The 14,460-nt window shown below is 37.9% G+C and overlaps 2 protein-coding genes and 1 long non-coding RNA gene across 3 annotated transcripts; 2 read left to right on the top strand and 1 right to left on the bottom strand.

The window, feature by feature from the left end:
- The first annotated feature begins 964 nt into the window (after window positions 1-964).
- On the top strand, window positions 965-2,978 carry LOC122610323 (mitochondrial import inner membrane translocase subunit TIM14-3-like). Its single transcript, XM_043783318.1, has 3 exons — window positions 965-1,298; window positions 2,169-2,362; window positions 2,607-2,978. Exons 1-3 carry the CDS (start codon window positions 1,296-1,298, stop codon window positions 2,764-2,766), a joined length of 357 nt encoding a protein of 118 aa, XP_043639253.1. The 5' UTR covers window positions 965-1,295; the 3' UTR covers window positions 2,767-2,978.
- A 355-nt stretch (window positions 2,979-3,333) lies between these two features.
- LOC122581967 lies at window positions 3,334-6,981 on the bottom strand. The gene is made up of 6 exons (XM_043754303.1): window positions 6,227-6,981; window positions 5,528-5,713; window positions 5,203-5,442; window positions 4,666-4,883; window positions 4,007-4,261; window positions 3,334-3,900 (listed from the first exon to the last, which is right to left on the bottom strand). The coding sequence occupies exons 1-6, from the start codon at window positions 6,651-6,653 to the stop codon at window positions 3,670-3,672; spliced, it is 1,557 nt and encodes a 518-aa protein (XP_043610238.1). The 5' UTR covers window positions 6,654-6,981; the 3' UTR covers window positions 3,334-3,669.
- LOC122598135 lies at window positions 4,256-5,770 on the top strand. Its single transcript, XR_006323541.1, has 2 exons — window positions 4,256-4,337; window positions 4,845-5,770. It is a non-coding gene; the product is annotated as an uncharacterized LOC122598135 (long non-coding RNA).
- Window positions 6,982-14,460: the final 7,479 nt, after the last annotated feature.

Raw genomic sequence — 14,460 nt, forward strand, 5'->3', positions numbered from 1 at the left:
TTTCTAATCATATTTGATTGGTCAAGCCAAATCAAGCTTGATTGGTAATCACTAAGACACTAACGCCGTCGAATCTTCTCCGGCGAATCAATTTCGTTTTCGGGTGGATACGGAACGGGCCAGAGGCCCTTATCTGTTCTAAACTGACCGTCAAGGGACGCATATGGGAATGGTATGGATTTGATGGGCGGCAATCCAAGAGATGGTGGATTCTGATTTTTTCGGCGAGTTCAAAAACAGTGTTTATTGGATAGGGTTTGTGCAGAATGTGTTTCTGAGTGTTTTGGTACAAGTTTCATGCATTAATTCGAAAAAACAACACAGTTATAGTGTTTTTAATTTTTTCGGTGAGTTTTTCAAGTTTTCCGGCGAGTATAGATCGGATTAATTTCTGGTCAGGGTTTGTTTGCGGTGTGATTGTGAGTGTTTTGGTAGAAGTGTGATGTTCTAATTCGAAGGAACGAAGGATATATCGGCGTTTGAAGTTTTCCGGCGAAGTTTGTTGCATTTTCCGATGGTTGTATCGCCGGAGAGGAAGGAGGAGGAGTTGGTCGCTGTCGCCGGTCAGAGATAAAGGTGGAGATGACGGTGGTTCAAGATCTCGTCGCCAGAGAGTGGTTGCCGGAAAAGCGGGGGGGGGGGGGGGGAGAGAGAGTCATAGTGTGTGTGTGTGTCTGTGTTTGGTGAGAGGAAAAAGACAAGGGGAGGGGAAATAAAGGATGGAAATTTATTTTTGAAGGGATAATCTAATGGTCTAGATTTGTCCCCTAGTTTCTAAGGAAAAATCAGGACTCAAATGAACTAATTTCAGTTGAAATACTTTTCAATCCAATAGCTTTTTTTCTTAGTGGTTTTCTCTTCATCAATATATTATTATTTAATTAACGGAATATATATAAGAGAAAGAAAAAGAATAATAGTGACTCTTTATATTTTCTATAAAAATAAAATAAAAAAGATAGGGCGAAATATCAGTAACTTGGGGAAAAAGTTGCCATTCCAGAAAAATAAACTTGGGGAGAAAGTCGGTGTGTGCCCTAAATTAAAAACCCCTCCATACAATCAAACGCACAAATTTTGTTCCATCAAATCATCATCCAAAATTGTTACAAACTCAAATCATTCATTCTTTCTTTCTTTTGACATATTAACTTCTCAAATTCCCTACGTTTTATAATTTGGGGGTTTACTAAACAATTGATTAAAAAATATAAAATAAAAATCCCTTCGAGACGCCAAAAATATCGAGTTGAAAGTTTTCTGATTCATTTGAGTTCTTGAGATACACAGCTAAAATGGTTAGTTTTCCATCCTATCCTTACCTTTTTTTTATATATATTTTTATGTATGCAATATTTCAATCAAGGATTTTTTTTTTGTTTCGTAGGTATATTCGTTTTCTTACAAATTTATTTGTATGAATTTTAGATATTATTTAAGGCTTTCTTCAGGGTTTAGATTATGGGGTTAACTAGTATGCTTCTAGTTCCACCATGATTCTCAGGGGGGAGAGATTTTATATTCAAACATGTGATTTTCATGGGGGAGTTTAGCAGCATTTTGGTTTTTCCCTTAGATTATACCTACTTCTGAAATAATTATTTTCCAAGAGATATGTTGATAGACAGAAGTCACAGAACCAATAGTTATGATTATATGCCATATATATAAAATATATATGGAAGCAGATTAGCAGTTGTAACCAAGCAGGTTGCATACTTTTACTATTGATAAATATGTGAATAGATAAATAGGTGAAAGTTATTTTAGGACCACTCCTTATTTTAGGACCAATTAGGACATGTGTTTTTTGTAACTTACACACCACCATCATCATCTCTGACCACCACCATGATCATCTCCGACCACCACCATGATTTTCCGGCGACGGAGACCACCGGAAATCATTTTTAAATTAACTTACACATGTGTAAGTTAACTGAAACATCATTTTCCGGCGACGGCGGTGGTCGCTGGAGCCGGAGGACCATGTTTTTGGTCAGAGATGATCATGGTAGTGGTGGTGGTGGTCGGTGATGATCATGATGTGGTCCTAATTGGTCCAAAAATAAGGGGTGGTCCTAAAATAACTCACCCCTAAATAAATATGTGTGTGTGTATATATATATGTATATCATACGGAGTCTAACGCTTGAACTGGCCATCAGACGAGCGTGTTTGTGGCAGGACTTGCGGTTGCTACAGGTGCTACTGCAGCTCGTTACGGCATCGTAGCTTGGAATTCTATGAAGTCTGGAGCTTTTAGCAAGCTTTTCAAAGGAGGGTTAGAACGCCAGTTTTACAAAGGAGGGTTTGAACCTCATATGACTAGAAGAGAAGCCGCTCTTATTCTTGGAATCAGGTATATGCTTTTTGCTTGACCTCTACTGCTGATCTTATATGAAATACTCAATTTGATTATGAACTAAAAGGGGGTGTTTCGATGTGGGTTGTTTTATGAATATCGATCGCGATTTGTTGTTATTTTGAGTTGAAATTTTAAGATTTAGGACAATTGTAATAGAGAGGATTTTTCTACTACTTCAGAATTTGTGTTTCTTATTTCACAAACTAAATTCGTTCTTTTGTATTTTATTATTGTATAGGGAAAGTAGGGCAACAGATAAGATAATAAGGGATGCATATCGAAAGGTGATGGTTGCAAACCATCCAGATGCTGGCGGCAGTCACTATCTCGCTTCCAAAATTGGTGAAGCAAAAGATATGATGATGAAGAAGTCAAGGAACCCTGACTCTGCTTTCTAATCTCCAACATGAAAGCCTTTTTTTTGTCAGTCAATCAATTGATTGTATCGGAAAATGTTATGTGCTGCGGCTCTTAGGTATAATGTTTCTTGAAATGATCCATGGAATGGAAACAACCGTGTACTAATCTATTTTGGGAGTTTATTAACGCTGTTGGTCTTGGTTACAACCACTAGGCTGTATGTATAAGAGCGACCTTTCTTTTTTGCAAAGCTTTCTTTGGATATGGTGACATACGATTAGATGGCTACTTTTAGGATTTTGAGCTTTGGCAGGGCAACTATTGTGGCAATAAGTATTTATGTTGATCATTGTTCTGTTATGGGTCATAAACTTCTTCAGGAATCTTTTGGGTTAGTTACCATTGTATGTCCTATTTAATTGTTTAATGCAATATAGAAAGTAATCTGCAACATATATATTATTTTAGATGGCCATAATTGTGAGCCTGTAGCCTTAAACTGAGGGAATACCAGACAAGTCTACTTATAAGAAGCACTTGACTTTAGCTTCAGCAACAGGTTTTAAGGAGGGCACATATTAATCGACAAAACTAGGAGAAATGTGTAAAACAGCATAAAGTGCAAGTCAGATGCCCAATTACATAAAAAAGCCACGTAACGTAATAGCTTCGTGTATAGAGACATTAGCCTAAACAGTTCTGACCCAAAAACGAGTGCAAACAAGTAGTGTCAAAACAGACCCAATTCACCTATAACTGTCATGTGAACAAAGACTAAACTTCTAAAGGTTACTGGTAACTACACTCTACCTTTCTTAACCAAGACCGATTGAACCTGTGAGGTATATGTACTTCGTAATCAAAATGTGTAAAGGGGCGGGATTAACGTCATTGGACAGTTTTAACTTTGAGGAAGTATAGTTTGGGAAAATTGGACAGTTCTAACTTTGTCCCCCTTCTTTCACAGTGCTCTCTAAAGGAGCTTGCTCAAGGAGTCCAATGGGGCCTTGTGGTTCTCCAAAGAGGATCGACATAATTGTTCTATGACATTCATCACAGAAGTAAAAGTATGAGAAGTGGCCTTGATCCGGAAGCTTATGCATAATTGCACTTGGTAGGACACGGGCCACATAATCAATCATCGAGGTTGGTACAACCAGGTCTTCCATTCCCTGCTCACCATTCAATTCAAAAACATCATAAATACAATTATCAGGAATTCTTGGAAAGGCAATGAGAACTGTCTTTACTAGCATATAACAGAACAGAAGTGCAAACCTGCCAAATATGAATTGGTTCCAGAAACCCAACTAATTTGCATTCTGCTTCACTGGACATGAACTTAAACCAATGAAAAAAGCCTTTCTCTGGGCACTTCTTTTGCACTTGTAAATCCATCAGACTAAATGGCCAACTTGCCACTTGTAACATGGCTTCCTCTACAAATGTTTTCACATTTCCCTGCCGGATCGATTCCTCCACATCACGTTGCCAAAATTCTTTAAATACTAGATCTTCAGTCACAGCTTTATCCTGCAACAATCAAGATTGTCAATACTCAAGACCAGGTGAATTCATATCTACTCCAAGCCAAGAGTGATGATCAGAGGTAGCAATAACAACTATTTTGCTTCTGAATTGTTCGGGTCAAATGCTGCCCATTGTGTCTACTTAATGAATAAAACCTCTAAGATCATTGAATTAAAAAAAAGGGATAATTATTATTGAAATAGTACAGTTTTTGTAGTCATATTGTACATACATATTACTTAAAAAGGAAAAGGAATTAAGACGATAAATGTTTTAGGCCAACCCGACCCACTTTGACCCATACCAAAAGCTTTAACTGTTTGATTTCTTACCGCTAATCCAACTCTAAGTTTAGGGTACCATGTGGATGAGGTCAAATTTTCTCAATACTTTTCAAAACCACTCACCTGCTCTAAAAGAGACAAAGACAGCCACTTATCAATAGGACCATGTTTTCCTGAAAGGAAAGTTCGACGGTAGAAGAACCTTAGAAGTCTTGGATATCGTCGAGCTAAAAAATACATAAATCTCCTCCTCCTTGTCCATTTCTCCCAAGTTCCTAACTTTTCTTCCTTGGTCATGCCAGGGTCATATGGATTAACCATTGGAGCAAACATCGCCGCACCTGTATGGTTGACTAGATTTATTCTCGTATCCTTCATAATTAATTGCATGGTACACCTATTTTCGTTTTTTGTGCTAGTTTGGGAAAACATTTTTATGCTATGTAGGTAACATAACTGCCTTATTGCAATCCTTGTCCACGCGTCACTTGTTGACATGGGGACATGGATATGAAAAGAATCATAGTTCATTGACCGACATAGCAAAAAAAAAAAAAAAAGGTACCCAACTAGGAGTAAAGAGATGGTTGCTTTCAGCTATTATATCTGAAAAGTAGTAATAGTATCACCGGAATGTAGCAGACTGGAATGTAAACTGACCTGCAATTTTACTAGGTATGTAATTAAGGGCAGCCCAAGCATGAATTGCCCCGCTTGAGTACCCCAGCACCCAGAACTTGTTCACAATTTTGGCAGCGTCTGCTAAGTGTAAAAGATCAATAGCTGATGATTGGAGAGTTCTGTTTGGGTGTGAATCACTTTCCCCAAATCCAGGTAGATCATAAGTTACCAATCGAACACCAAACTCTTCCAATAGTGACTTCTTGATGCCTGGTATACCTGTTGAAGCAACTTTTTGTTCATAACACACGGGTTTCTTATATATAATTAATACAAGAAAGAGTTCTTACGTAACCAAGTCTACCTGCAAGCCGAGATGACAAAAATCCATGAGGAGCAACTATCGAATATCTAGCTCTGTCTGCAGAAACTCCTTGCTCATTATACGACATGTTTCTACCATCAGGAAGTATTATCCGGTTTGCACTAGGAGGATGTACTTGTATCAGTGGAACTGGAGTATTCTCATACGTTATATTCACACATAAAACTGCAACACAACCAAATTTCAATGAAATTTTTTCTATCAAAAGAAAACTTACAAACAGTTGATCATTTATAACAGAACAGGTTGCAGGGGTGTTTGGATATGTTTCTCTTTCTCGAGGTATAATAATCAGATAATAAGTTGTCCGAATGCTTAGCAAATTCTACATTTACATGTGAAATGACCCCTAAATAATCTTTTGTATAGGGGGTGTTTGATTCAGCTTATATTTCTAGCTTATGAGCTCATTAAAATTCCCTGTTATGTCAACAAACTCATTTTTAACAGCTTATTAGCTTATTTCTAACTTTACCTTATAGCCATAAGCTCAATCTAATACACTCATAAGCCCATTTCAAATGTGCTTATTGGCTTTTTGGATAAGGCCTTAAAAATAACCCATTCCAAAATCCAAACACTCTAATAAACCAACTATCCAAAAACACGGTAATCAGATAATCACTTCGAAAAAGCAATAAAAATACGAAAACAAGTAAACTCATTATAAAAATGTACCTGCAAGAGCAACAAGAAAAACGGATAAAATAACCGGCCAAGCGTAAGCCGGATCCCTATCCTCGGGCAAACACAAGTCATTAAAAACACTCAACTTGCCAACCACATTTGTAAAAGGGCCTCTAAGTTTCTTAACAAGAAAGCAATCATCAGTTAACACAGTCTGAAACACAACATCCTTAAAACCTTTAGTTAAATCAATCACAATTTCACCCCACGATTTCACAAATCCTTTTATCTGTTCCTTTACACTTTCCTCCTCCTCCTCAACACGTTCACTCTCTAGCAACACAGATTTCAAATCAAACGACGTCGTTGAGAGATTAGTAGTATCGTAATCAGTAGAAGTAGTGTAACGTATTCCGGTATCTTCAACTAAACTTGCCAGTTCTTCTGTCCATGTTTTCTGTCTCCCTACTTGTTCCATTATTTGTGTCTGTGTGTGTGTGTGTTTTTCACATTTACTTAATTGTTAATAAAGAAAAGCGTGAAATTGAATCTAGGAATAAATATAAAAATATATATAAAATAAAGAGATTTGTATTGCTTTATTCTGTGCTTCTTTATTTTTTGTTGTTGCTTTATTAGGACGAATACAGTACTAGTAGTAGTTTAGTAGAAAAGAAGTGTGATGCCACGTCAGATATAAACCGTCATAGCAGAAGGCGGTCGGCGTGGGATTATTTAAATTATATATAAATTTATTTTTCATATGATATGATATGGTGATATGATTGTAGTAGCAGACTTGATGTGAAAAGTATGTTTTCGGTTTTTGTTTGAATTGATATTGAAATCTGATGGGGGTTGATTTGAAGGTTTTGGGTTTTTTTGGGATGGGGTAAAGATACATAGATAAAGTAAAAAAAAACTAAAAATGGAGGGTCTGTGGTACGTGGTGGGGTCAAATTTTTGCTTTGCGGGATCTCATGTATTCCTGCTCTCCGGTCATTTTTTTTTTTTTAAAGTAACTATTATTTACGTAATTGCCTTAAAAAACTCATACAAACATCGAGTGGCCACAAATTACATACAAAGTACTTATATCAGATTAAAACTGAACCAGTCTTTCTAATAGACAACACAATTTTTAGTTCTACAAGTATACCATAGGAAACTCAAAGTTTTGACCTCTTGAAATACCTTGTCAGCACACATCTTCACTTTGTCAAATTTATTCTTATTTTTTGCCTTCCAAACAGCCAACAAGCCACAAAGAGAATCTCCTTGAAAACTGTCCTCACAATCCTTCCGAGACTTGATTGTTTATTCAGGCCAAAGATATCTTTTATCGAAAATAAAAAGATTAGAGGTACCTTACACCAAACGCTGATACGTTGCCAAACTCCCATAGCCAAGTCACATGAGCATATCAGGTGCTCAGCTGAATCTTCCCCTTGTTAACATATGCTGCAATCGGTAGAATCCACTGCACAAATACGGGCCACAAGAGCAGTAGCGGTAGGGACCCTGTTCATGGCTAATTTTCACATGAAGATGTTGCATTTTTTAGGTACCCATTTTGACCACTTGAACACATATCTGCAACTGTAATCTTCACTGCTTTTTATAAAATGCTTGACTCTTTTGACCCTAAACTCGGACATCTTTCCTCCATTCCAAACCTAACTGTCCAGGTTATTGTTCATCCGAATTCCTTCAAGAAGTCTTCCAATCTGATGACCTTTTACTCTATAGTTTTTAATCTTTAGTTTTACATAAAAGTTACGGAGTATTAACCTTAGGTTTAAAATTGAAATATCTCAATTGAAAACGATAATTTTATTTTATTTTTAATTAATTAATTTTCACACTAAATCTATATTTCATCAATTTACACTCTAAACTCTTATGTTTGAAATATCTTATTATCTCTATCACAGTTTTTACATAAATTACATGTACATCAACTTACATCATTTAACCCCACTACCGCCACCAACCGTTATCACAACTACATTACGCAAATATCGTGCTAGTCTTTCTTTACGTATGTATGTGCCTTTATCCTGTATGTGCTTGCCTTCAATATATGTCCCTAATTCTCTATAGTATAAAGGGTCATTCACTTATCATGTAATACGTGTTAACTGTTAAGTTTACAACCGATTTTTATGTGTGCATAAAATGTTAAAATTAAACACCCCCTCTCCTTCCACCACTGCAACCACTCGGACTCATTGTCATTGATGTAATTGGTCTTACCATACACTAGTTGTTCTAATACATTAGTAACTATTGTATATGAATCATGAATGTACAAAACGGTGTATTAAAAAACCAATATGCATAGGATCAAACTTGACCCGGTATCAATTGTTACTATTGGGTCTATAAACAGCCCCACCCAATCATAGTTGTCAAACTCATACGAGTCACGAGTCGAATCGTATGAGTCGAGTCAAAATCAAATGAAAACGAGGCGAATCGGTGGATGACTCGTTTTTGCTCCTGACTCATAGCATGACTCGTGTTTTGTTTGCGAGTCGGTCTAAGTCATGTTCCGAGTCACGAGTTGAGTCACGAGTCATATAATAATTTATTATTTTTAAATTTTTTTCTTTTTTTTAAAACTTATATATAATTATAAACTTATATATTGTTATATATCTCGACTCTTACGATTCGAGTCACGTTTCGATTTATGAGTCAAAAAATCAGATTTCGAGTCAAAAATACCGAGTGGATAACTATATATGCACCCAATGCACAACTATACGAAATCTATAGTTAAATGATTATATATAGCATTCTAAAAAGAAGAAAAACAAAAGTACATTTAGGTTCAAAAAAAAAAAAAAAAGAAAAATCGCTAGTATTTTACAACTTGAAGCCCTTGTGTTATTTGTTTTTATATTTATTTGGAAGTGATTATTAATTTTATGGATTATGTTTATTATATATTTTAAATATGTTTTCCTAGACTGACAAACTCTTGTCATGTTCCCATAAGTTTTTGTTTTGTAGATATAGAAATAGGAAGAGAGAGCGACTTACGACCTTCATATGTGGCTACACAAATTACGACACGAAAAGCTATTCACACACACACAACACAACCTTCTAGCTTCCCAATACACTATATACATTGACCAAATGCATATATCGCTTGCTTCTCTGATTAACTTCCGCCATTGGCCCTGCAATTCCCAGGTAATTAGCCATTCCATTTAACAAATGTTGCATTGCTTACTTATATATTTCGCTTATTATATTTGCGATATAAGTCATGAGTTGATAATCATAAGTTTTATTCAGTCGGTGGGTAGGTATTTTTGTTGAAGAGCTAATGACATGTATTATTGAGAAAGCAATAGTATTTAGACACACAGATTGCAATTTGCATGATTAAGACGAGATTTGATAATGATAGAATATGAAAATTTATCATAACATTAAATACTTAACTAATGCATTACTTCAAACTAGCTTTTTAAGCAATATAATAAACATCGTATAAGTAGATTTTGCGTTTAGAAATCAACTTTTAAGTTAGTTACAAAGTTAATATATTCGCCGGGCATATCGAATATGAGGTTAAATCATAACACCATTTGTATATAGTATTTGTCATAGGGGATATAATATGTATTGTCTGCAATTATTCAGTACGGTACATCTGTTGTTTGATCATTTGCCCTTTGTCATAATAGGTAGTTTGCGGCAGGGTTTATATATTATTCATAGACATTGCTTAATATTTTTAAAGTTGAGTTGTGAAAAACTTTTTAAAAATAAAATTAAGTATGTATTTATGAAAAAGTAAGATCATATTAAAATGTTGGATGTATTGTATGTAAATGATGTTTATTGTTTATGTAAGGTAAGGTAGTAACAAACCTTGCGAATGAAGTTGCATTTATGTGAAGTGTAGTACTATGTTTCTAAAAAGTAAGGGGGAAATGCTAAATACAGCTCTAAGGGTTGTATTTAATGTGTATAAAAAAAACTTGTACCTTCCATATTAAAAGCCCCCCCTGATTTTTATGATAAATGTATAAACAATTTATGCATCTTAAACACAATCCTAAGAGCTGTATTTAGCAAACTCAAAAAATAAAAGTAGCATATGAATGATATGATGATGATCCAAAGAATGGAAAAATGGTAAATATATAGAGATGCATGTAGGCTTGTACCAAACATTTGTTAACAAACCCTGCAGTAGAAGTTGTACTATGCACATCAATTGTAGTATTATTTGCTTGTACCAAACATTTGTCACCACAAACCGACTTTGATTTTTAGTTGTATATATATAATGGGAAAATATTAGATAAAGCGTGCAGTACCTATTTTAGGTAAAGTAAGGAGGGATTATGTAAAATTTAGAGGGAAGGTTATGTAAAATTCAGGGGAGGCTATATATGTTTATCAAATTCAAAGGTTTAATTTGTAACTTTTTACAAAGTGACAGTACTTAAACTTAGGTAAAGTCTGCAATACGGATCATTTTCCCATATATAATATATGTTCTACGCAATGTTATACGGGTAGAATTTGTACTTATCGGTAAAAACATATCTATATCTATATCTATATTATAATCTCCTTAACATTAATCATTAAATTACACTATCAATCATTTATGTTTTAAAATATGTCCATTAACCTTTTACATCAATTATATACACAACTCAACGTTGCTCCATCACCAACCGTTGCCAAACCATCACATTGTCACCGTCATCTTTATTTATAGAAATGTTGAATTTTATGTAATATTTACACATAACATCTCTTAAAATATTTTTATCCACACCACCTGCCTAACATTAATAATTAAACTACATTATCAATCATTTATCTTTCAAAATATATATATATATATATATATATCCATTAACATTTTACATCAATTACTCTTACATCAATAACTTACACCCTTGACACCGCCTTCGCCAATAACAATCGCCCCCACAACCACACCGTCGCCGCGACACCTACCGCCGTATTACGCGGGTACCGGGCTAGTATAATACTATAAAGTATCACCTTCTTTTTTCAAATAATCTAATGGTACAAAATCTATAATCCCTTATAAAATATATTGGACTCCCTATTTTAAGAAATTCAGCAATCTTTTCAATATCCCCATATTACTCTTAATTTACACATTACCTCTAATTTTATATATCAAACACAATCATACAACCACACTACCAAGATCTAACACACAATTAATTTTTTCTCTCCTTCCTAATTAAACACACATATCGATTCCTCCTCTACTATTTTATATTATCATCACCGTTTAACCGTTGCAACGCGCAGGCACTAACCCTCGTTTAATTAATACTCTTTCGTAAAATATTACTACTGATGACGTACCCTCCCAGCGGTACGCAAGACCTGACTCTATGATACGAAGGGACATTCGTCACGAAGGATCTTACAAATAACATAATGTGATAAGGATCGCCCTCCTACAAAGTCGGGATTTGGTCTTATCATTTCCAATCAATAACTAAGGAAATTATATTCCTGCCTAAGACTTAGGAAACCCTAAGTCTTCTACTTGTCCTCCAAGAATGTCTTCCCCTATAAAAAGAAGACTACGAAGCTCGCTAGAGGCATGAAAAAAACACATACAAATCACGAATAAGCTCACTTGGCGTAAAGAGACAAAACTCTACCATTTGGGAACCGCCAATAAATAACCTTATTCACCTCAAATCATCCACCATTCTAACCTTGGATTCGGTGCACAAACATTTGGCGCCATCCGTGGGACTCTAGCTCAAGATCCCACCACCACCTTGAACCCTGTTTTTTGTGTCGAATCAAGGAGAATGGCTGACATCCCGCCTGGATTTGAACAGAGCTCTCAAACGACTGAGAATCAACCTGCTAGGAACTCTTCGCCTAGGCCTGGACCGACGATCGAAACACCGGCCAATGGCGATCAACACGCCGATCGTCGTGAGGGGGAGAATATTGGGCGTCCGGTACAAGCACCAGGCGGACAAGGAGGGTTTGCACGGGGGTCCTCATCAGGAACCTCGCAGTTATTCAACCCAGATTATATTCTTCATAACTATAACCACATCAACCATACCATCAGGTACCTTCCGAAGCACCGGAGTACTCGACAGTGTCACCAGAACCTTGAACTTCGACGGCGAAACTGAAGACGAATATGACGCCGACACCCCCCCCCCCTAGGGGACTCCGGAGGTACCCCCGAATATGACTACGGGTTTGGATTAGGAAGTGAAGGCCTTCGGCCCAGAACCCCTCCGCATCAGGCAGCACCGGAAGGAGAGAGGGTTCCAAGACAAGATAACTCGGCTTCTGGGGCCAGCGCTCAAGCAAACACTCCCTTGGGGACAGCAGAACCCAGGGTCCCGCCCCAGTCGGGGACTGCCCCGGCAAGACCAGACGCGACGAATGGTATTCCTTCAGGGCACGGCATCCCACAGGGACCGTCGGGGCAAGTCTTCCCAGGGCCTTCAGGACAGGTTCCCCAAGGACCTTCGTGGCAAACATTCTCAGGACCTTCGGGACAAGCTTTTTCGGGATCTTCAGGGCATGTTCCCCCGAGACCCCCAGGAACTTCCGGACAACCAGGACAGACCTTCCGAGGACTCGCGAGTAATACTTTCCAAGGATCTTCGGCGCAAGCTCCCCAGGGCTTGCGACACAAAGCTATCAGATACCTCCGGGCCAAAGTTATGGGAGCATGAACGGGTCCGCACCATACCAGTATCCCTCAGGCTCTTACGGGGCTCACCCCTCTGGGGAATGTATGGTAGCCAACAAGCAGGGCAAAGGCAACAACACTATGCATCGCAATTTACCATACCCCCGCAGGGGACTCCGCAGGGCATCATAGGACAACAGTATGCTATGCCACCTCCTGGAGCGTATGGTCCGCAAGGTTGGGGGGCCCTGTATATCAAAACACGTTGGAATTACAGTTGGTTGGAAGAAGCGCAAAGAATTCACCGTTCGTGGCATGGATACAAAATTACCCACTCCCGAAGGACCTGAAGTACCCTTCCCATCTGGGGACGTACAAAGGAAAGAGCGACCCTGATGACTTTCTGGAAGCATTTGAGGGGGCGGCAGAGATGAAGGTCTGGAATGTACCGACTGCGTGCAGGATGTTTAGATACGCACTCGAAGGAGACGCCAGAGAATGGCTGAAGAGCATCACAAAAGGATCCATCGTCAGCTTCGATGACCTTAAGGAGAAATTTAAAGCCCGTTTTAGCCAGCAGAAAAAGCACAAGAAGATTCATGTGGCCGCTCATGGAATAAAACAGAAGGAAACAGAAGGTTGCAGAACATTCATGGATCAATTTACCACAGAAACAGAGGATATTGTGGACCTCCTTGAGTCACAAAGGATATCGGGATTACTTCATGGCCTTCGGAGTAGAGGGTTAGTCGAATTCCTATACAGGGACCTCCCGAAGACCTACGAAGCGGTTCTAAAAAGGGCCCACGTGTACTTGGATGCCAGGGACACCGCTTTGAAAGGAGGCACAAGTCCCACGCAGGAAAAGGAAACTCCGGCAAACAGGAAAGGAAAATGGATAGGCGAAAGGGAAAAACCAAGATATACTCCGTACCATAAAGATGACAAAGGGTACCTCAAGGTGAATCTTCCAGAATTGCACAAAAGCCCGAAAGAAATATTACTCACTGAAAGTGTTGTAAAAACCTTCCCCATCCCTCCCAGGCTAAGTGGAAAAAATAGGAAAGATCCGGAGAAATACTGCGACGTCCACAGGGACCATGGCCATGACACGAATGCGTGTTGGCAACTCAGGAAGCCCATCGAGGAAGCTATAAACGAAGGGAAACTTTCGAACCTGGTAAAAAGTGTCAGGCAACAACAGAATGTGAAAAAAGAAGACGATGCAGATGAAAAGAAAAAAGGCCCTGAGAAAACAATTTATACAATAATGAAAGTCAAGCCGGGGTCAGGATGTTCCCTCCCCAAGATCTACAAGGGGGACATGGGACGCATCACGTTCCCTCAAATCTATAAAATCTTCAGGGATCCTCTAGTAATTTCCGCAGTTTTAGAAATATCCAAAGTAAAGAATATCATTGTGGACACTGGAAGCGAGTGTAATGTGTTATATGAGAAGGCTTTCTGGAAACTGCACCCTGTGGCACGGATGAATTTTAAAAGGACAGAAGCTTCGGTCCAAGGGTACTCAGGGAACAAAGATAAACCACTAGGAAAGCTAGCTGTACAAATGACAATAGGAGAAGGGCAT

This window comes from Erigeron canadensis, chromosome 1 (assembly GCF_010389155.1).
Source record: "Erigeron canadensis isolate Cc75 chromosome 1, C_canadensis_v1, whole genome shotgun sequence".
Lineage (NCBI taxonomy): Eukaryota > Viridiplantae > Streptophyta > Magnoliopsida > Asterales > Asteraceae > Erigeron > Erigeron canadensis.

Bases quoted from the DNA above. Each gene is read 5' to 3' on its own strand.
- LOC122581967 (XM_043754303.1), bottom strand. From the start codon at position 6,653: ATGGAACAAGTAGGGAGACAGAAAACATGGACAGAAGAACTGGCAAGT. The intron at 5,714-6,226 runs GTACATTTTTAT...GTTGTGTTGCAG, and splicing joins TTTTCTTGTTGCTCTTGCAG to TTTTATGTGTGAATATAACG. The intron at 5,443-5,527 runs GTAGACTTGGTT...TTGCTTCAACAG, and splicing joins TTTGTCATCTCGGCTTGCAG to GTATACCAGGCATCAAGAAG.
- LOC122610323 (XM_043783318.1), top strand. The intron at 2,363-2,606 runs GTATATGCTTTT...ATTATTGTATAG, and splicing joins GCTCTTATTCTTGGAATCAG to GGAAAGTAGGGCAACAGATA.